Below are 23493 nucleotides of genomic sequence, written 5' to 3'. Positions count from 1 at the left end.
GGTCCTTGTCCAAACAAAATTCAGCTCATTCGTCAGGGCCTTACGTTGGGTGCCATGTCTGCCTGAAGACTTCTGACTTTCACCACCAAACTCCCCCAGAAAGCTAGTACCCCTTCTCCCTTTACCTAACTGCTATCTTTTATTTGAGGTTAGATCTGAAGTGTTTTTACCCAAATTGTCGAATTATTTCCTCAAAACGACTTGATTTGGTTTTGTGCTGCTCTCTCAGATCAGCTTGGGACGTCTCTATTGTCAACAACAATAAACCCTTTAATCCCTTAACATTGCCATCTTCAACGTAAATCAAATTTCAAACAAAACAAACCAACAAACAAAAAAAAAAAACTGCCTAAGTGGCAATGAAGTGATGAAAATGAGCTTGATCTAAGACTGAGTTATCAGGAGAACAGAAAAAAGTATTCAGACAGGGGCAGATGGAGAGAATGACAAATAACTAACAGCTGGGACTCATTTTCAATTAACCAAAAAAATAAAATAAACCAGCGCAGAAGAGAGGAAAACAGACCTGCTATCACAGCCAAATCCTTCTGGCTGCCATTGCCACGCTGCTCCTTATCTTTATTGGCTGTTACTGCTTGATCTGGAAAAGCAGAAACGAGAAAGAGGGAATTCATTAATGGCCCCATTATACAGGAGTGTAATGTTAAGATCTCTGGAATCTATGGTGGTCTTGTGTAGTGTGGCTCAATACACTTCACTGCTAAGCCCCTAGAATTACAGAGAATTATATTACGTGATAACCAAAGTAAGTTTAGTTTCAGTTTCATTTCTCTCCTCCTCTACTCGCAACATATTTGTTTTTTGTTGCTCCACCTCTCTGGTTGGTTAAATGACATCTAAATGTCGTCAACATCACGTCATCTCGACATCACCGATTTAAGTTTTCATCCCTAATAGAGATGCTCGGCCTTTACAGCCTGCGTTAGACCTTGGTCGGACGGAGGGTTAGCTGATGTACCGAGTGCTGATCCTCCCAACCCATGTCAAAATGTCAGACTGAATGGGGTATGAGAGTGGTCGGAAGTTGTGGCTCCGCAAGACGAGCTGTTTCGTGTAACTGCCAAAACAATTTCCATTATCCTGCGGATGAGAGAACTTCAGCCAACTCTGAGCTCCACCTGGTGCCTCAACAGACAGGACAATTAGGGCAGCATCTTAAAATTATATTTTATCATGTCACATTATAAAATATTACGGTTTTCTGATATGTTTCTGATGTATATTTATACAGCGATCAGCCACCACATTAAAGCCAGTCACCGGTTTTAATGTGGTGGCTGATACGCCGGGAGAACACGGCATTGGCTAGACTTAGGCAGAACCGCTCCATCCTGTGAGAGTCACTGGTACCGCCTTTTTCTCACCATGTTGAAGACTTTATGCTTTATGTCAAAGCATTAGCTGCCGCACCTTATTAAAAAGCTCTGACCATGACAGTGTGCTCCATTATGATTAATTAGTTGTAACAAAACAAATGCAAAATTGTGTTCTTACAATGAAAAAAAACCCGAACATCTGAAGTGTGAAGACATTTGTGTTGCTGTTATGGGGCTGGTGACAGCTTCATCAATGAAAATAGAAGTGCATCTGTTCCGTCAGGCAGACGACCGAAAAACACAGCTGACGTGTGTCTGGTTTGGACAGACTGTAATGTGCCCAATTCGCAAGTCAGTAGTTGCAAGCAGGTTCTCTCAGCTGCGACACTTAAATAAGAAGCCAAGCAGACTGATCGTTATGCGTCGAGATGATAGGTTCATTTTCCATTTCCATTTCCAGATACTTTCGAGGGCTTAACTCAGACAGGCCCACCATCCAGGGGGTCAAAGGGTGCAGACATATTTACATATAAATATGTGAATAATAACATAAATATGTGTTCAAACCACATCCCAACTTTTCATCTGATATCTGACCCCCCCCCCACTCTTACTGTGAAAATGGTCATTTGTCGCTGTCTCTCTTTCGCTCTCTCTCCATCCCTCTCTCGCAAACGGGCCCGTCGGTAAATAACCCCTCCTCCCCGTGCCCCCTCGGAATCGAAACCTGATCATGCGCAGGAGGAGGGATCGTTGTGCCCCCGAAAAATTTGTTAATCAAAACGTGTAAACAGTAGGGTCGGGGTTTGATCGCATTTCTCCAAATCCCAATCCTTTCAAATCTCATTAGGTTTAGCTTTCATGTTATAAATAACTACATGTCAAAGATTCAGTTTAGATCTGTGAGCAGCTGTTGTTGGACCGGAAGCCAGGAATACTATAGTTTTTTAGACCTAGCTACTACATTGATCTACATTAACATTAGTTAAGCTGGACAAATTAATTTTCACAACCTAAAAATGAGCTGGAGCGATTGGTATTGATTGTTCTGACACACTGATATAACAGCTGGGACATACCGGCTTGTACACCTGACCCCTCACACACTACTTGATCCAAATGATGGACCTTCTGATTCAGAATTATAAAATTAATGAGGTAAGAAAATATTGATTTTCATCAGCATAAAAAGCTGAACTGGGGCTCTCCTCTATTTAATGTGCTGCGATCAGCAGATCTTTTCTCTGGAGAGCCTCCGCTCGTTTGCATTGTCAAGCTACTTAAAAAAAAAAAAAACGGTTCCCTCGCGGACGTAGACTGATGTTACAGAGAGATCAGCCCCACAAGCAAAGAGTCAGCAGCTTGGAGAGAGGACATTAACCGACAGACAAAAGGTTTTAGTGTGGCTGTGACCGAATTAACATTCATTAGCTACAGCTGATGTTATCTACAGCAGGTGACGTTGGTCATTTTAACCAGCGAAAGCAGCGGTCAGCGTTTTCTATAAATGAGAAGCTGCTAACGTTACCTTCATGTTTGCAAAACCGGTCTTTGCAAATCAGGAGAGACAAAAGGTTTGATTAGAGATTTGTTAGCTCCGCTAACCCGGGTATTTTGCCAAACAGGAACCAGGTCCAAAATGGACTGTCAGAACCCGACCCTAGTAAACGGATTAACTGAATCATTTCTACGGGACCCTGACATGGACAGACAAGTGATTCCTTAAGCAGCAGTCCCAAGAGTGTAAAATTCTGTCTGTGTAGTACGTCCGATGTCTGCTAAGAAACAAAGAATTGACTCATACAAAAGTAACCCCTATTATGACCCACTAGAATCAAATCCAAAAAAATCCACATCCTGGATAGTATACCTTTAAGTGCAGCAGAGGGAAGGAGAGTTCAGGCAGGACAGCTTTAGACAAAAAGACAATTTTAAAAATTGCAGGAAGTTATATTTCGGCGATATGGCTCTGTTCTGGGACCTCCCTGCCCTTCTGCGTGCTTACAAGGAAAACCTGAGGCCGGGCGAGGCAGAGCAGCAGCAAGTGTTTATTTCTTAGAATGAAACTCAACCTGGAAATCACCCTTGTTTCGGCGCCGAATGGGCCAATTTAACAGCAGAGTGCGTGAGCGTTTTACCTTGCAGAGTGTGCGAGGTGGACTCCGCCAGCGCTCCACAGTTTGACTGGACCAATGGGCCCCGGATGGTGACCAGTGAGCTTCCTCGATTCGTGAGCGCTGCCTTCAGCGGTGCCACATGATTGAACTGGACCGAGGAGAGGCAGCCAATGAAACCTTTAGAGGCCGCCTGCGTTACGTCCTCATTGAGATTCTCCCTCCCTACAGAGATACAGTTAGGTGAAAGTATACGTTGTTACCGATGGTGACGAGTTCGATTTATTGAATTACGGTGATTTCTGAGTAACCAAGTCACAGATGGAGAAGGAACGGCAACAGGAAATGAAGAACGGGTAGGACGATACGACCACAATAAGGGGGGTGACGTCAGAGTTTTTCAGCAATCCTCTGGAAATCATGGGGGCACTTACTGGTGACTTTGCCCAATGTCAAGGATCTGATTAAGATCAGCTCTGCATCAGATGACAGCATGTACTTTCTGTGGATGTCCTGGTCGATCTGGTTGAGTGGAGAGAAATCAAATAACAAGCCGGTTACAAGAAATCTGAACCGAGGTAACACCAGCAGCAGCAGCACATTTCAATACATTATAGATCGAGAATTTTCTCTGCAGCCTCACACAGCTCCATATCCGCCCACAGTTAGCTTTGAAGTGATTTAGACCTTTTGCTTCTGCTCTACCATGCTGATTCTGATGCATCACTTAACTTGATGATCTGCAGTTGTTTGTGCAGGATTTCGATTATGTCTACTGCCGTTTATAAAATGCCTGAAGGAGGTACATCTGTAGAGCAGCTGTAGACCCTCGCTGCCGTTAAATGTGGCAAGTACAAGGTTCACTTGTAAGACCTCGTCGATGTGATTAGTTGTTTCATTGTGCAGAATTCGATCAATTAATATGTGTTGCACATCGTTTGTTGGACCTTTTTTGTTGCACTGTAACTGGTTCATTAGCCTATCATATAGTAGGCCTATGTATTATTTTATTGCAGTTATGTCAGTGACGTTTTTGTGGCAATTTCACATAAAATATTTTCGTTTTTAATGTTGACCAAGATGCTCATAGCTGGCAAACTCAAGTCTAATATGAATGCAATCTGGCTTTGAGATTAACAACATAATATTTACCCACTTCGTAGCCTTTTAGGGAAACAGTATCTAATGGTCTTCATCGGCAGGTGGTGCTTGCTCAGTTGACATCACCGAGTAAATGAAGTAAATGTGGAAATGTGGCCGTATAATAACAGGGGGTCGTAGATGAGGGGGGCGATTATAACCCCTGCCAGTGCACAATACTGTTCTGTGGCGCTGGGCAAATTCCACCAGCTAATGAAGACTGTTAGGTGAGACTGAAAAGGCCATGAAAGGCTTGTAAATGGACCCTAAGTTCAGATCGCGTTTTTTTTTTTTTTTCTTCAAACTGCAGATTCCAAGTTCAAGAGCTGAACGTTTCACTTTAATGGTTCTGAGATGTTTGTCTACTGAGAAAGCACTGGTTTTGGTGATTTTACGGGTTTAATCACGTCCAGATTTTCAGCTCAGTGAGCTGAATCTGAATAAAAAAGGGAAGGTTTCGTAGACATCTCGTTTAAATTTAATTATGCTTCAACAGCATATTGAAGTAGGTCCAAACTACCATTTGAGTGTGGATCTCCTTCACACTGAAATACAGTCATTTAAATACTGTTGAAACATCAATATATTGAACATAGACCTCTAAAAAAGTTTCACTTTTCAACCAAAGTTAGCCTGGTCAAGACATCTACATGTCCTTTGACCAGTAAATCACCAAATCAATGCTTACTGTTTTTCTTTCTCGACTCAAGGCTGACAGAACTATAACTATTTTGTTTTCCAAACGTTACATTTTGGGGAAAGCATAGCGCCTTACAGTTTCCCATCAACATTTCAGAAAGACTGCTTACATTGAACACAACTGCAAAATGTTGTCTTACGGTGTCTCGAAATTTGGATTCCTACAACATCCGGACGTCTGGCTAATGTTAGCCCACTGAAACCCCTTTGGTAAAGATTAGGGGGGGAATTTGATCATGGTTAAAGAGCAACTTAACACCCCTTGGAAATCTTCTGCTGACCCTCAGTGGTTGCACTTCTCACCCTGCTGCAGTAAAAGTAAAAGCGTACTCCGGGGTGCATCAGTCTACTCCCTGCTGGTTGTGGAAAACGGACTAGAAACCTTCACCCAGAAGTGCAGTGAACTGCTTTTTAGCCTGATGTTAAGTTATTCTCTAAATGGTACAAATGTGGACACTGCCCGCTGATATGAAACAGATTGTGGACACGGAGGGCCGGCACTGAAAGCAAACCCGCCTCCCTATCTTTATTTTACACTGCACTGTTTGAACTGCGTATCGCCTCCTGCATTGGCAGGAAGCGATACTGGTGCTGAATGAACTCACTTCTGCAGAACGGGACATCATCTCTAATCCTCCCGGGGGAGACTTTGTGTGCCCGCGACCCACCTGAACGTAGAGGTTTTTGCCCACTCTGTGGATTCTGATTCGATGAAGACGTCCGTCTGCCAGGTTGCTGAGAGCGGGGCTGAACACGTCCGGACTCCTGTCTGTCTGAAGGTGATACCAGATCTGCAGACTCCCTGGATACAGAGCATGAAAAGACGTGCAGCGCTCTCCTTTAACCAGGTCCCCATCTGAGCACTTTAGGATGATCACTTCCCTATTGTGTTCGATGCTCAAGTCCGATCCACTACACGAAAACTGTACTTTACATTAAAAGATCTTCTACTTTGCTTTCAAGTATGTGTGCATTGCATTATAATGAAACAATGGGAGATGAGAATACACCTACTGACTGAAATGCTGTCGCTGCCTGTTTATAAATGGATCGCTATATCTAAACTTCTTCAATTGCCTTTTGATATACAAATATTTATCTCCTAGCTCTTCACTCCCACACTGAATATGTCAATATGTGCCCACTGTTTCTCCCACACACACACACACACACACACACACACGCACAGTTGCCGCCAGATCAAAGATTCAGAGAGCTCTGCTTTGTCAAGTGGAGCTGGGTCAATATTATAATTCCCAGTCTGTAGGTGAAGAGCTTTGTGTTGTGATTCATTTCAAATCCTGCAAGTGCTTCTATAGATGAAGGTCAGTGTGGATGAAGTGTCTTCTCTGCCCTTCAGTGTTTACAGAGACCTGCGGAACATGGGCGTCCAGATTTAACACAAAAAGGTGAAATAGATCCTGACTCTGGCTAACAACTGCACACAGGTGTCACTCAATACGATGCCCTAAATTTTTGCTACAGCTGAGGGGCCGGCTCTCGGCTCAAAGCTTTGGGGCCTTTCTTGCTTTGAGGGCAGGAAATGCCCCGAAACAAGTGTTGGACACGTGAGGGCCTCCTCTGAAAATGTCCCCAGACTTTAAGCGAGACAGTTTAGTCCGAGCACAATCGGGTCTTTTTGTTGTTATTCTTTTACCGTCTGGTTTGCTGACATGAGGACTGTCAAACGTTTTCCCTCAGACAAATGAGAACTTTTTTTTAGCATAAGGGCTGACTGAAGTTCATTGCTCTGTAAGACTTCCAATGAAGAGAGAGTCTTTTCAAAGATGCGGTGGAGGACGAGAACTGTCTGTGAAGAGTCTCAGTCATGCAGGTCATGGTTTTTCTAAGTGCTTTACAAACCCATAGGTGGAAAGAACTGCAGAGGTTAAATCTGTTCATTAGCCCATTTTCATTTTGCACAAAGGTGTGGGGGCCGCTCCACTGTTAAATTATTGCTAGCTGTGGCGTACATTAGCTGCCTGCTCACTGTAAACTTCATTTTCTGTTCTGATCCTCACCTGTGAACATTATAACATGCAAATAAACCTGAAAAATAGAGAAAATATATATATATATATATATATATATATATATATAAAAAAAATGTGCTCAGGATTTTGAGGTGGCAGTCCAGACCCCCCGAGGCACCCATATTTGCAGACTGTTTGAAGGGCGTATCATATCTGCACACGTCCTAGCAATCGGGGATTAAAAAAAACAAAACAAAACACTACTATGGTAACTGGAGTGCATCGGGTTTATGATTGGATCTAATTTAAGTGGATTCAATTTTTCTGCCTAAACAGGATGATCCGTCCCCGCTTCCAATTGAACTCTGGTGTATCTCATTTCAAAGTGGGCCAACCCACTGTCAAGGAAGCAATCTCCTGTGTAATATTGTAAGATTATTTGGTAACCCTGTCAGACTGTGAGTGCAGGGACCGTTTCTACCCGTCTAACATACAGATAATATGTAGGTGCTGCCGATGCAGGACGATAATCACCACAGCTGTCCGACAAAACTGAGTGAGTTACATGACTGTTGGTGTGGTTTCACTTTTACCTCGTGGTTTGTTTTTAGTAAGTCAGTGGGGCCGGCATGAAAAAGAACTAAAAGGCAACGATATAAGATACAATATGAGACGATATTGAGTTTTTTTCTTTGGTTTGAAACCAGGGGAACCAAACCACAGGTGGGACCGTGTCTTTAAGCCCCGGTCACGACAGAAATTGGCACAGGGAAATTGATCCACTGTGCAAAACATCTGATCAACAGCGCAACTTTGCAGGTCAAAGTCCACCAAAGTTGAATTCAACGTGAAAAATTTGCACGGATTCCAATCAAGACAAAACTAAAGAAATATAATTCAAAATCACTGAGCCTCATTGACCTCTGGTTTTAGTTACTGAAAAAAAAAATGTAAAAAAAGATTTCATGACTGCTCACCCCATGCAACCGGATAACAACCTTCAAAATAAAGCCACATTTTGACCTCACAGTCATCATGTTGAATCACATCACTGTCATTTCAACTGAGGACTGAAGACCTGAGGGCAACATTGAGAGCCTCATATGTCAAAGAGTGTGTCTCCATCTCTGCACGGCGTTTCATCTGGCTGAACGTGAGATGGTTTCAAAGGCCTGTGGCTAGAGAACTGATGATTTCGTAGGAAATCAGAATATAAACATATGACAGGACCTGTTCGTTCTGGAACTGTTTAGCAGCGTTGCTTCTGTGGATGTAATTCGGCGGGAGATGCATTTGCTAACAGTGCTGTTGCTGATTTAGGCTAAGTTGCCGTTTTTTTCCAGCTCTGTGATGAAGGCTGGAGATCACATTCAAAGAAGTCTACAATCACTTTACCGTGCACTGGAGTCTTTATTCTTTGAGATACAGGCATAAATGGAAAATCTGTATGTACCGTTTTTGGCCAGGATGACAGCGATGTACTGATGGCTGAAGGTGCTGACAGTCAACAGCATGGCCGGCCTCTGGGAGGTCACGAAGCTGAAGGCGACGTCCTCTCTGGCCCTGCTGCTGCTCTCTGTGGAAACGCTGGTGGCCTGTGAGCTCCTGTTCTGCATCACTGAGAAGGGCTCCTGGAAGGTGTAGGTCACCGAGGACTCTCTGTCAAAGGACACTGACACCTCTGCAGAGGAAAAAGGTTTCAGTGCAGGAAGCTCTGTTAAAACTCTTTTTGAAACAGGATTTAAAAAAAAACAACAACTAAAACCCAGCTCACGGCCCTTGGAGGATGCCATTTTAATTACACCTCTTTATATGAAAATAATAGAACAGTCCACATAACGTTATCAATATGGGGCTTAGAAATGTAGTTTGTTTGTAGTTTTGATATTAACATTGAACAAAACCACTAGGTTTGATGGAAATCTGGCCAAATCAATGTCTTTCGTCGGCGATGTAGCGGAGCATATTTGCAGACCCGCAAGGACTCAGGTGGATTTACAAAAAAAGTAGCCAGAGACACTCACTAGTGTCCCTCCTTAAAAGGAAGCCTTACGTCCCCCCCCGATCGCACCGTCATAAAACAGTCACCAAGCCCGGGAAGCAGCGCTTTCCTGCGGATAAACTCCATCCCCCTGGCTGTTGTTACGTAGCCACGTAGTGCAGGGGTGTGAAATAACTGGGTATATTTAAAACACTAGTGGCAAGTTAAATCGTGATGTGAACGCACGATACTACAAACACACCAAAGCCCATGATTAAACAAAACAAAACAAAAAAAACCAACTCTGAACACAATGACACTGAGGTCAGTCACTAGCTAGTGAGAGACGCATCCCCACAAGGAGACGACGATGAGGGCTCGACTCGAACACGGCAGCGATTCACCTCTGGTACCTCAACAGGCGCTGAGACTTCAAACTCCCTTCACAAGCAACCTGGTCATCTGAGTTTTGATGGGAGAAAATGATTGTTCTTTTTTTTTTAAACTTTCAGATTAAAACCCGTATTTCCTGGGGTTAACGGAGAGCCGAAGGGATGGAAGCCACAGCATATGCCTATATACCGAGACGCCATGGCACCGCTGTCTCGCCTCACGCTGCCGCAGCGACACATTCACAACGAGAGTGCCTCGGTAGTAGATGCTAGCACATCCACCGAAGCAGATGATCTCTGCTGCTCAGCTGCGTATCATCGCTGGGTGGCTCGGTTCAACACAAGCGCTGGGCTTGAAGACTGTACCCTTGGTTTGCTTCAATTCCGTCAACAGCCTACGAATAATGCACTTTTTCCACTTTTACAGACAAAAGCACACAGATTCAAACCAAAATAAAAACACGTACACGCAGAAACACGGGATAAAACAGCCTATTTATCCCAGGCAGTTTTTGTCTTTCAGGATGCAACATTCGTTGTTCATGTAATTGCTTTGAATGTGGAGCACTTTCAGCACCATGTCAAAACTTCGGCGACACGGAGCTTTGAAAATCTGCCACCATACGACCGCACAACTGCGAGCATTCGTCTGAGAGGTTTCGTGACCTTTCGCTCCCAGAGAGACGTGGAGCAAAGGGCGACTCCGTCACCCGCAACCTACGGTGACTCTGTGGACGGATCCAAGTTGTTTTAAACCGGAAATATCTTTGAACTGAAGTTCGGATTCGCTGCATCCCGGAACGTGCGCCAATAGTGCAGCGGGGTTAGCCACGTTGGCAGCCCGGATTTGCATCTCCTGTCCTTCAGAATGCGTCTTCAGACTGTCTCTCCCTACTGTATCTACATTGCTGGTAGCTCAGCCTTCTGCTCTTGTCTCGGCGCTGGGTGCTGGTGGGATTCAGCGTTGCTGTCTGTGTTCTGTTCTGTGCTCCCATATTGCAGGAGATAATTTGGTCTAATGCATTTCAAATGTTCTCCGAGCCTGTGGTCAGGACAAGTATTAATTGTCCCTTGCATTACCCGCATTTTTATTGGTGCGCTGTAATGGAATAACCTTGGCAACGATCGATTTTTTGTTTGTTATAATCAACATTAATCTAATTAAGGAATGAAACAACGCGCGCAGCTTTTGTTTAAGCAAGCTGGCCAGGACTCACCTTGGTTACAGGTGGTTCCTCCGTAGGCAGACTGGGAGCAGTCGCAGATGTAGCCGTTGCTCTTCTCGACGCACCTCCCTCTGTTGTGGCAAAGGCTGCTGGAGCCGCTGCAGTAGCCGGGACAACCGGAGCTCACCCCCGGCGTCATCCTGGCGCGCTCCTCCAGGTCCAAGCTGATGCCGTTGATGGTCAGAGTCCTGATGCAGCCCAGGAAGCCTCTCTGCTGGGACGCCGTCCCCCCTTGGGAAGAGGACGGGCGTTAGCCACATCTCATGCTCGCTGGCTGCGCTAAGAAGCAACTATTATAGCTTTATAATCATGGTTCCCTTTAAGGCTGATGAGGATTTACGACAGGCATTTACTTAATTCCAGTGTGCATCTAGGGCGACTCTGTAGGCACTTAAGCACGTGACACTTCATTAAGACTAACTATTCAATGTAATGCATTAGGCGAGCTGCCAAAAAACGTCACCGTGAGATGCGCATGGAAAACAAATGTTTGGGACTTTGTGACAGCTCCTTGTATACAGTACGTTTCACAGGGGTGGGAGAATTTGGATGGAAAAGGTGTCGCACCGTTACGCCTATAACTTATCTGACAAAAAAAAGGAAAAAAGAAGCGGGTATAATCTCCTTTCATACGCAAAGTCTCCCCGCTTTTTTTCTGGTATCTCTGTCTCTTCCAAAGGGGGGGTTGGCATATCGGTAAGGGCTCACATTAAAATGTCAGAGGGGAAAGGCTGCTGGAGAAATGTGACAGGGGAAAGAGAGCAGCCACAGTCCTTGACCAGAGAGTGAATGGAAGAAAAACAATAAAATAAATGATCTCTGCACAGCAGTTTATAGGATAGGTGCTCACATTTTCAAGTCTATATTAATGCAACAGTCATGGGACATTTAAAGAGTTATTGTTAGCTGTAATCATTTCTCCTCCCCACGCTGGCCGATGAAGAGAGACCTTTTCAGTGTGACCATGTTCTTCGTTAAAAATGCATCAGTACAGCTATAATGCTATTATGAGACTTCAGCGGTCTGAACTCGACGTCCCAATCGGGCGTCTTCGTCCCTGGTTGTGTCCCTCGCACACAAGCGGGACACAAGAGGGGAAAGTTCGCACGCGTGAACCGACAGCTGGGGCCTCACGTCAGCTTCCGCTGTACCTCAGAGTGAATTTCGCCACAAAACGAGCACCGTGGACTCGGTCCGCCACTTCCTTAAAAGAATCGCTTCAACGGGGCGACCTGGAGAGCGCGAGCACTCGATTACAGCAGCCTGCAGAGGTGGGGGGAGCCGCTGGTTCTGGAAGTGCTTTTCCCATTTTGTGTCCCCAGTTCAATCATCGCTTTAACGATATCCTTGATGTTACTTAACATGGAAGCTAAGGACTCTCCTGGGTGATGTGACAATCCTATAGGTTTAATGTTATGGCCACTGGTTTGAATTATTTCACCTGCATTTCCGAGGAATCGTGTTTTGTCTGTCTTTCTGTCTTAGTGGACGGCTCTTAATACTACAATACCCATGTGTAGGCACGGAGAACCATTTCCACACCATTTACCTTGATTTACATGTTTTTTTTTTTTTTTTTTTACATCAAAGAGGCAGATATTTCTTAATGCAGTTGTTAATCAACTGGTCTGATGATTTAATGGGGAGAGTTTCGTGCCGATCTAATCTGTCGAAGCGCTCTAACTGTGAGCGACATAACATTGTCTGTGAGAAAATGAATGGGGCTTTTACTTTCAGCAACGGGGGCTCCCAAAATAGCTGAATTTTGGACTTTAATTCATCAGGGGGACCAGAAACATGACTGGGAATGAATGCTAATGTTGCTCTGCATCTACTACATGTGTAAATAGGCAACTGTTTGGCAACACTATGTCAGTGTTGTGTTTACAGCTTGCTGCACAGCCCCGCAGAAATGAGGAGGGAAAAAAAAAAAACTAAACAAACAACCTAAAAAAAACCCCAAAACAAACAATTAATGCAGCTTTAATTAAAGCCTTGTTTCTGGTGGTGGTACACTGTGCCCGATGAGGAGCCTACCTATGAATAGCTGGCTGCTGAGCCGCAGGCGGAGGTGTCCATCAGCCGGAGCGTCCAGGAAGCGGAGGGGAAGCTGGTCGACCTGCAGGGAGGCCTCCCTGGCGTTGCGCTCCGCCCTCACGTAGTGCCACTGTCTGTCATTCAGGGGGAGGTGGGACTTCACGGACAGGACCGCCGGACCGTTTCCCACATCAAAGGAGAAAGTCACCACTGAGGGAGCTGGGGGGGTACACGCACGGACACAGGCACGCACGCACACACACACACACACACACACACACAACAGACAGGCAGACTGAATGTGATATTAGAATTTTTTATGTTCTTCTCTGTCCTCCTTTTCTGATGCAATGTGGTACAATGCTGCTGGGAAAACTTGATGACCTGAATAGATTTATGAGGGGGCTCGGCTGACAGCTTGTCAATATTTCACAATGCCTCTGATGCAGCAGCAATACATAATGGCTACAAATATCCGGAGACCTCCTCCCGGAGGTTTGGTGGACAAAACACACTGTAATCAACAATTTCACATCTTTTTAACACCTGCGACACATAAACTCAACCGGTGCTGCTTTAACTGCCACTCCTGTCGGAGCTAACCGAATGTGCTGTGGGGTAAGCACAGGTTCATGTCCCTGAATTCTTTCATGCAATCCCAAAAAACCAAAGGATTACAACGCGATCCCTTACTGGTTCGGTTATTTAAAAAAAAAATCTAAATAAATCTTATTTGCAGCTTTTTATCTGATTTTTCTAAAATAGTAACAAGGTATTTTGATTACGTCCTGCCTCTTTATCCATCTGGTGTGTGCATTAAGGATTTCAGCTTCACCGGGTGGGATATAACGTCTCCCGTGACAGCTTGACATTGCCGGTGACTGTGTCATTAGGATTACATCAAGCTGTGCAGACCTGACAGCCTGCTTTCTGTGGGAAATTTAAATGTCAGCTACAGTACAGCTAACATTTCCACCTGAGAAAAAGCCGGAAATATCAAAGACGGCTTTGAAGCCGTTGTTCTGCACGGTGGCGTTTTCATGCGGGCTCTTTGCATGCCCTCGTCCTGCACTGTGTGCCCACTGCACGTCTCTTATTCCGGTCCGAACGTCCACTCACAGCTGAGCTCCACTCGGATGAAGGCTTTGAGGCCCAGGTTCTCGAGAAACACTCCTGAAGGAGCACTGGTCTTGAAGTAGAAGGAGATATCGGAGGCGAGCTCTGCCTGCAGGGTGGGGAAGTAGAGGTACGATAACTCCTGGTAGAAAGAGGCTGCATTCCATATAGACTCTGAAAGAAAGAGATAAAGAAAGGGGGGAGTTGTAAAAGGAAAGTAGAAGGAATGGAGGTAGGAGAGAGCAGGTGTAGCAAATGGGGTGAGTCTCGTTTGTCTAAAATGTCTCGTTTTTTCCCCCTCACTCACATCCGCAGCAATGAAATACAGGAAAGGAGGTATTTAGTGAAGCGAGACATCAGATCCGTCACCAATATTTCCAGTGTTGCATTCTGGGGTAGGAAGCAAACAGGAAGCACGCCGCGATTTCTGACGTCAACCTCCGCACACTTTGCACACGCCAGCGAGGAGGAGGCCGAGACTTTCCCTTCCTACCGGAGCACAGCCACCATACATGGAACCGCAGGAAGGCCACTGTCGGGAAAGCGTCGAAACAGATGATTTCTCGTACATGAACCAGCAGCCGCCGCTGCTCTTTTGGTGGCGAGACAAGACACGGTATCTCACATGATGATTTCTACCAGGAGCCAGCTTCGCAACGAGCTCTTGTATTGGAGCGCACAGAGAGATTCAATAGCTTTTGTTTGGACAGCTCATTGCTGCGGGATAATGTGAAACCAGGGTTATGATGATATAAAAAATATAAATTACCATAAAAGTATATCTGTTTCTCTAAAAAAAAAAAAAAGTCTGAAAACTTCTTATTAAAAAGGAACCAAGGACTGTTTCAAGGTAATAATATTGTCTATAGTTCTGTGGCGTTACTAGATATGCACATTACCTATGCTACTTCTGCCGTCGGAAATATTTTGCCAGGCAAAATATTCTTCTTCTTCTGCCAAGAAGGTTATTTTCTCACCCGTGTCTGTGTTTGTTTGTTTGTTTGCTTCTCTTTCAGCAGGATTACACAAAAACGACTTAAGCCATTTGTCCCAAACTTGTTGTGGGAGGGACCCGTAACCTGTTACATGTTAGTGCAGATCCAGTTAAAGGGGCGGTTACAGCAATGATTCCTTTTTTTTCCCACTTTTTTTGGTCTTGGCGGAAGTATGCGTTCCACTGAGGGCCACTCTAGTTGACATCTGCTCCAGTTATTTTTTCATTTACGGTGGATCTTCATACATTGATTATAAAACCAGTCCAGATTAGGATGATAATGTCTCATAATATGTAAAAAATGTTTAGTGGCCCGACCAAATAAAACTCAAATATCTCACATCCCAGGTACATCGTTTCTGGAAATATTGGTGATGTCTTCTACACACGTTTTGTGCATATTATCCGTTATTCAGCCTGACTTACTTGATGTCTTTAGGAAACTTTTGGTATCTCCACTTTAATTTAATATAAAACCACGGGGTTTGAACTACATTTGACTACGGATGAGCTACTAAAAATTCCCTGCCCCGTGTTCACAGCTCACTGTGGGACATGAAGCAGTAAATATCTACGATCTCTTTCATGTTCCAGAACTGACATCCGGCCAACCCCCCTCCATGAGTTTGTAAATACAGACCCACTGGTAGGTTTAGCAGATTTCTAGTGGTTGCATTCTGCACAGGCAGTGTGTAAACACCAGAGCACGAGGCATAAAGACCTCGTCTAATCATGGTTTGCCTCTGATCGGCACTAAGCCTCCATCTGCAACACTAGCTCCAGCACTGAGGTGATCACCTACTGTCTCCATAACAACGCAGAGGGCCAATGCGGTAAATGGCTTGCGAGCCCGTTCTGTTGGCGTCTCCAATGACTATCTGGCTGACTGGTAGGTGGTCTTTATAGGAGAGGATTCCTGTGTCATTAGCCCTGTGACAGACAAAAAAAGAAACAATTAACTAGGAACACAGAGCCCTCGAGGGCTGGATGACTTTATGGGGGTCTAGATAAAATCATCCAGTCTTCTGCATTAGCACAGAGTGCAGAGTAAACACATTAAAATGGGAGAAATCTATCACAATGCAGACAACTGCCTCTGGATATATACAAACTGAGCTGCATCCAGAGAAGCTTTGGAGTGGATTAACAAACAGAATGCAAAGACGTGCCTTTGTTTCTTCATTCAGTGCTTAGAAGTTATGATTAGTTGGATCATAATTGTAATATTATGAATCTGCCGTAATTAATCGCTTTGGAGCAAACACTGGTATGTGATACTGCTCGCACACATGCGATGCCACGGATAATGAGCTCAAAAAACTGGAGTGAGTAAATGACATATTGGAGTATAGATTTAATTCATTTTCAGGAAATGCATTCTGTAGATGTGGATAGGTGCAGTAGAAAAACACTGAACCAGGTCTGGGTTCTCTGTGGATTATCTCAGGGTGGTAGTTCACGGCTAAACCACAGAGCGGTTTTGAGAGCTCGCTCATCTTTTTTCTTTTTTTTTTTTTGTGGTCTAGTATTCATTAGTTGTCCCCTTTTTCTTTTCATTTTAATGTTTGTTAAATCATATTTGGGACCCCGTATCGATATCAGGACGCGCATCCCATAAGTGTGGGTTACATAGAGACTCGGTTGCCAGTCTATTACAGTACAGTAATGCAGTGAAATAAATCCTCCCTTCATGAGGGTTATAATTTTCAGTTTATGTTGAAACTGTTTTAGCGAGGATGTAGTTTGTGGTGTTTGTACACACAGACATATAATATATATACATTGTTGACGATCGGTGTACAGAGAGGCGCTTGTTATTTATCCTACTCTCAATCATATAAATGGGAATCTTGACTAGAAATGCCAAGTGTCGTGTGTCTGCTTTATGTACCATGCATCTGTATCAGCGTCACAGTTGCAGAAGTAGTTCATGTCCACGCAGTTCTCCTCCAGGCTGCAGGAGCACTGCTGGACCCCAGGCAGGAAGCCTCCCCAGTAGCTCCTCCTCTCTCCTTCGCGGTCCAGCCACCAGGACAGTGGGCTGCCGTCTGCAACAACACACCGGTCCCCACAGTCAGTCGCCACAGTGGCAGAGCTCCAGCTCAAGTAGGGCAAGGTCAGGTTTTGTATTTGGAGTTTGCATTGCATTGTTTTGCTTCGTAAAATATTATATACGTACAAACAAATACACCAAACCAGAAATCATATACAAAAAGATTTATCGATAAGACATTCGGAAATCCTGCTCTGTTAGAAGCAGCTGTGCCCAAGAAGCTTGCATAATATGAGACATGAGCAAATAAAACGGGAAATAGGTAAGTAAAGAAAAATAAAGAAAATAAGAGTAAATAAAGACATATAAGTCAACAGATCAAGTATTATTCAAGAGAGCAGTGGGAAAGACAAAAAACATTAATATCGGTAAAATTTTTCCCGTAAAAATACAGCAATACACAAAAAAAATAGTTAAACGGAGATACTCTCACATACAAGGACAGCTATGAATAGACATGTAGAAAGAAAAGCCTGTGCTCGAAGATGAAGGCTCACAGAAAGACCTTTCGCCAAACTCAAACACTTTACGTCAAATATGAATAAATAGAATAAGGTACAGAAAGTCAAGGAAAAGGAGAGAAAAAAGAGTGAACAATTGAAAACAACAAAAAAACTACAATTATCGGCAACCAGTCAAGTCGCAGTTTACATGCACTTCTGTCCAGACTCATAACATACAGTATGTAGTGAAGACTTTGAAGGAATGGAATCAAAGGTATTACGTGTATTTTGTCAAAACTAGTGAATGAATCCCTGAGTTGTGGACAAAAACATGCTTCGTGACGTTCGACCTCCAAAACCTAACGAGTTCGTCCCTTGAGTCCAAGCGAACGTTTGTGTCAAATTAGAAGAAATTCCCTCTCAGTGTTTCTGAGATGTCGCGTTCACGAAACTGCAATATGTCAACCCCGAAGAAAAAACGGTATGCCTCCGGCCACGGCTGCCGCCGGTGCGGCGCCATAATTATTCACAGAAAAGATCCGGTTACGGAGTTTTCAAGTCCAAACAGTTAATTTCTGATCAATCTTTTAAGTGGACCTATTCCCTCATGAATTATGCACTTTGAACTTCGACCAAATGGGCTCTTTTCCTCATTGCATAAAATGGATTTGTTTTGATTCTCTGCTCGCATTTCGTGATAACATTTCCGTGAGCGTCAATGAGGCTACGGCGAAGCCGTAAAGGCACAATTCATTACCTCCACTGTGAGGTTAAGTGGTCCAGCTTCAGTCATCTGTCACACAACGTGACCCTGCATTAGAGATGAGGCCAGCGAGCAAGGAAAAGCCCATTAAGCTAAGTGTCAGAATATATAATCAGGTGTCACATGCTATGCTGCTTTCTCCCTACCCATACATTTCTGCGGCATTAGGCAGGGCTTTTATGTATGGATACGTCCGCCATATTAGTCTAAGTCACAGAACGGGGGCTGGGACAGCGAACAATGCGAGTTGCCGTCAGTTCGTCAGTCTGAACAACAGTTTAATGCCACAGTCGGATCGAAATTGAAAAGATAAAAAGTTGCTTGTGTGCCATAGTGGAGCACGCGCAGGAGGGGAGAAATATGGGCGAGAACAACCCTGGCCAGCAAGCCGGCATTTGCATTACAAAGGCTGAAAATAATACACGCTTTATTGTCTTTACCCTCTGTCCCTGTCCTTGCACCCACTGCAGACACACCACTTCCCGTCTATTCTGCTGCCTGTTTTAAACTGCTATTCAGACACTGAACAGGTACACAAATAAGAAAAGGCAACAATCAATACTTCCTGAAGGAGAGGTCAGTCTCACTCTCTCCCTCAAATTGGCTGGATATTGACAGGACTTATTCACGGCAAGAAAGCAAATGCATCCCACTCCCGCCTTTTATTTTATCTTATAACCGCTGCACAAAGCCCCGTGAGCAGCCACGGTTCAAAAGAGTTGGGGAACAAGCGGCAGGGGCGGCGCTGGAGGAATACCCAGAGAGTCCGAATTTGAAATGCCGGCAAAAACTAAAAGTAGCAGTTTGTCCAACGTGATTTACAGTAAGGGCATTTAAACTCCATGGGAACATTTTTCTTTTTTTTTAGACAAGATACATCTCAACAGCTACTGGTTGGATAGGCCAACATCATCCTTCTTCTGCTGCGGCCCATCTCTAGCGAAGGACTTTAGTCAAACATGCGCGTCAAAAAGGGCCCCCTCCTTCCGTCGGCGTCACGTTGTATAAAACCGCGGCCGCGTCGGACCCGTCAGGCGGATAATGATGAGTGCGTTGTGGGTTTTAATGACGGCGGTCGAAATGCCGGGTCGCCTCGCGCAGCGTCAAGGGCTTCACACGGAAACGGCAGGATTCGTGTGGACACCGGAAACAAATGCCTAAACAAACGTGCTGCTGGATCGAAATAGAAATGTGAAAATAACAAGCGAGGCTGAAGAATAGGACGCCATGTGGAGCAGTCATTAAATTGCTGTTGTGAACATTTGTTACTTCACTTTAATGTTAAAAGCCACAGAGTTATCCATGAGCAAACTTAATTCATTATGGCTATTAAATAAGGAAAAAACACAAACAAGTGTTTAACAACGCAAATCAAATGTCAGTTGAACACCGTTACAAGGACATTAAGTGACTGAACATCTGTGTTTTAAGCTGTGTTTTAACAGCGGAGACTGATTTCAGCCATTCTTGGCACATACTTGCGTCTGCAAGGCCTGAGTAGGCTGCTTTGAACAGCTGCTGCTGCTGCTGTTTTGTTTTTTTTTACCCCTCCTGTAAATTAGCATGATAAGTGCAATTTTGTCCAATAATTAATTCGAATATGCCGTGATGTTCACAGTGATGTTCAAAGACACATTTGACCCTTTTCCACAGGAGATGTCTGTTCTCAGACAACAAAGGTAACCACGGAAAAAAAGTCAGTCTGTTTCCTGAAAGTGCTCATGCAGCTATGAAATAAAAGCTTGTATAAAAGCTTGTTTTCTGTCTCTCTTTGAAGTCTGGTGTGATAATGAACTTGTTTGTTTACACACACATGGCACCCAGGGAATAGCGGAAACTGGGACATCATGAATGTTTCATGATTTAAGAGCTAATGTTTGGATGTTTGGGACAGCATAGGTGCCAGAGCAGTTCAAGACGAATGCGCAGAGAAAGAGACTGCGAACCGCCTTTCCAGTTATTTTCTGAAAAAAAAGGAACAAGGAGAGCGAGGCGGGAGGGAGGGCACCGAAAGGGGAAGCAGCTCCCTATTTGACAAAACGCAAACCGCCTGACATCCAAATCACAGAGTAACAATGAACACTGCTCTGATGCGGCAAAGTAACGAACCGTAAACTCACACAACCTCCACACTAAGGCCACGTGAAGAAAACGAACCCCCCCCTCGTTCATTTGAACGAACTAGTGCAGTGCCCGGTCAGCACCTGCTTGTTATCTCATTAATAGTTCCATATTTTACTCAGTCATCTGATCATCATCAGCCCATTCCCACGCCGCCGCCGTGTTATGATATCGTACCAATAGATGGAGAAATCTCTGTCAACCGACGGAGCCAGACAAGCGGTGCTGCCAGACAAACGCTCATCCGACCGACTCCGAACTTCACCTGTGTTTTGCTCAGGACCCAAGGTGCAAGTGCAGTGTCGACTGTGCAGGTTTTTGGATGAGCTGTTCCCCAGAAACATAAAAAGAGAAAGGACTAAACAACAGTCGGTTAAGGGCCGGGGCGGCTGGACCCCGCGGTGGATGCTGTGGTGGTGGTGGTGTTGTTGAACCGTACTGGGTTATAACCGAGAGGTGTTCCTAATATTTTGTCTACCTTGATTCATATAAATGGGAGGGGAAAAATATTAGGAACACCTGTCGGTATAACCCAGCAGAGTTCAACAGCACCCCAAATAGCTGCCTCCAAAATGACCATAAAAATAAGTCAGCATCCTCTTCAACAGACTCAATAAAAAAACTGCACATTATTATCCTCATGAAGGGAAGATTTATTGCAAGGCTGCTGTATTATACAGCATTGGTTTTTATATTAGTGTACCTAATAAATTGGCGAGTGAGTGTAGATTAATTCAATCACTGTGTATCATAGCAACCCTTTCCCTGAACTGGAGAATCGGTATTTGAATCAGTAACTCGACTTAAAACTTAAAATGGGTCTGATGGGGATTTATTTCATCACTGGAGTAAAATGCAGTGAAGAAAATCACTGGCAAATGCATTTTTGCATCAGCAGGGAATATATTTGAAGCGATTTGCTGACCGTAACGACAGTCAGTAACAGCAGTTTAAGCCACTTTCTCACTCATTCATGGCCGTTAAAGGAAACAGAAAGTATACAACGGCAGAATAACAACGCTAGATGACATAGCGTGTAACTTTACATTACCATAACGGCAGCGGTGCATAAATTACTTGTTCCCCCTTTTAATAATCCTAACATATCGTGGTTGGGTGGGAATAAAAAGTAAACATAACGGTGCTGCCTTGCTGTCGCTGCGTCTTAAAGAAAGCCTCGCTCCAAGTGACCGTGCATATCAGTTGTACTGCTGTGATAAGCCATTTCCAATTTGCAGAGCTTAGGTCTCTGTCTAAAATAGTCTAAACACTTTGGATGATCCTGTGTTGGGTTTTTGTAGCTGCAGCTTGTTTTCCCTGGAATCCATGCTTTGACCGGGCGCAGCCATCTTTGTGACGGGCCGTCGATGTAATCGATAACGTCGGTGGCATGGATGAGCCGCTCCAGCCCTAAGTCCTCAGCAATGCACCCGGCAAGGTCGAAGTCGATCGGATGAGCGGTTGTCGAGAAGATCGAAGGACGGACGGACGGACGGAGATTCCTCCGTTTAGAGTTAGATAATAAGTGTGGCGATGCAGTGAGGTGGAGAAGGCTTCAAAGAAAAAAAAGTGTTGGAGGCACAACTTTTCCCCATCACAAGCTGACTTCTGGCATGCATTAATGTGGCCAAAACAAATACACGCAAGTGCATACTCCCGGTAGACTCCTTCGTCGCACGAATGCAATGTTTCTGCTGTCCACTTCGCGAATGTCGTGACCGAAGAAAGATGCGATTTCCGAGTCGTAAATACTACAGCTCAGCTTAGAGTTTGACATAAAGAGTAAAATAAATACCTTTTCTATTAAAGAGACGGGACTTCCTGCAGTTGTACACCACTTCCTGTTGGCACTGCTCTGACCCTGATACGATGGCGCGCAGTTGTTCAGCCGAGGCGCTGTAGTTGAAATTCATGACGTGAGGTTTCTGAGGAGAGGCGCTCAGGACCGTGACCGGAGCTGTGATGTTGTGGGTCACAACTGTCCACACCTTCTCCTCTAAAAGAAAAAAAAAAAAAAAAAAGTTCATCTGTTAGCAAGAAGCCACTATAAACACCCGCCCAGTTCACACATTTTACTCTGAATACAAAACGCAGTTTGTTGGCAGAAACCCACAGCATCAGATATCTGTAAAGGCAAAAAACGTGTCACTCAGTTAGCATTCTGTCCATGCCTCAGACAGAAAATCAGCGATAACCTTTTTCGCATTAATACATCATCTGCACATTTTTTGCATTTCCTAGAGCCAACGCTCAATTGTCACGGAGGGAAAACACATGATTTGTGTTTTTCAAAATTCATTGTTATATCAAACCATTAAAACTCACATCCAGGGGCCACAGAAATACAGCATTTCTAAATTCAGGTGTTAGCTACATTGTGCCGCCATCACAGAAGATGTTTTTTGTGTGTATCAATTTGGGTGAGACAGGACCATTGTGCAAAGTGTGTTGGACTGTCTTTCATGGAAAGGCCCTCTTTTAAAAGATGAAAACAAATATGTAATTTAAAGACTGAATGCAAAATGTCGCTAAATGTATATATATTATGTAATATATATACATACATACATACATACATATATTTATATATACAGTTAGGTACATAAGTATTTGGACAGCACAGTGACACAATTTTTGTTATTTTGCCTCTGTACACCACCACAATGGATTTGAAACAAAGCCATCAAGACTTTCAGCTTTAAATGAAAGGGTTTAACCGTTTAGAAATTACAGCCATTTTCAGAGGCTCAGAAGTAATTGGACAATTGACCGATAATCAGTTTCAGGGCCAGGTGTGGCCCGTTCCCTCATTATTTCATGACAAATTAAGCAGATAAAAAGTCTGGAATGGATTCCCAGTGTTGAATTTTCATTTGGTTAGTGTTCATGGGAACTCTGAATATGTGGTCCAAAGAGGTGCCGATGCAAATGAAGGAGGTCGTCATGAGGCTGAAAGAAACAAAACAAAGCTATCAAACAGATGGCAGAAACTTTACCAGTGGCCAAACACTCCTCCCTCACAACATCTAGCCAGGTCAAGAACACTCTGGAGGAGGTAGGAGTAACATTGTCAAAGTCTTTAATCAAGAGAAGCCTTCATGAAT

At 44.1% G+C, this 23493-nt stretch overlaps 1 protein-coding gene across 3 annotated transcripts in view; it reads right to left on the bottom strand.

The window, feature by feature from the left end:
* The window catches only part of LOC120801996 (contactin-associated protein-like 5), an 82905-nt gene that overhangs the window by 5142 nt on the left and 54270 nt on the right, over positions 1–23493 (bottom strand). For 2 of the 3 annotated variants that reach the window (XM_040149398.1, XM_040149399.1), the window contains exons 13-23: positions 22185–22385; positions 16901–17057; positions 15812–15939; positions 14019–14189; positions 12900–13118; positions 10854–11093; positions 8717–8944; positions 5959–6092; positions 3886–3973; positions 3476–3676; positions 527–601 (exon numbers count right to left, since the gene is read on the bottom strand). In XM_040149398.1, the coding sequence (XP_040005332.1) occupies positions 527–601; positions 3476–3676; positions 3886–3973; positions 5959–6092; positions 8717–8944; positions 10854–11093; positions 12900–13118; positions 14019–14189; positions 15812–15939; positions 16901–17057; positions 22185–22385 (1842 nt within the window). The remainder of the gene's footprint in view (positions 1–526; positions 602–3475; positions 3677–3885; positions 3974–5958; positions 6093–8716; positions 8945–10853; positions 11094–12899; positions 13119–14018; positions 14190–15811; positions 15940–16900; positions 17058–22184; positions 22386–23493) is intronic. The other variant, XM_040149400.1, reaches the window with a different exon arrangement.

Source organism: Xiphias gladius, chromosome 16, assembly GCF_016859285.1.
Source record: "Xiphias gladius isolate SHS-SW01 ecotype Sanya breed wild chromosome 16, ASM1685928v1, whole genome shotgun sequence".
In the NCBI taxonomy this organism is placed as follows: Eukaryota; Metazoa; Chordata; class Actinopteri; order Istiophoriformes; family Xiphiidae; genus Xiphias; species Xiphias gladius.
The sequence above is the reverse complement of the archived record's forward strand: the minus strand, read 5'-3'. Positions and strand labels throughout refer to the sequence as shown.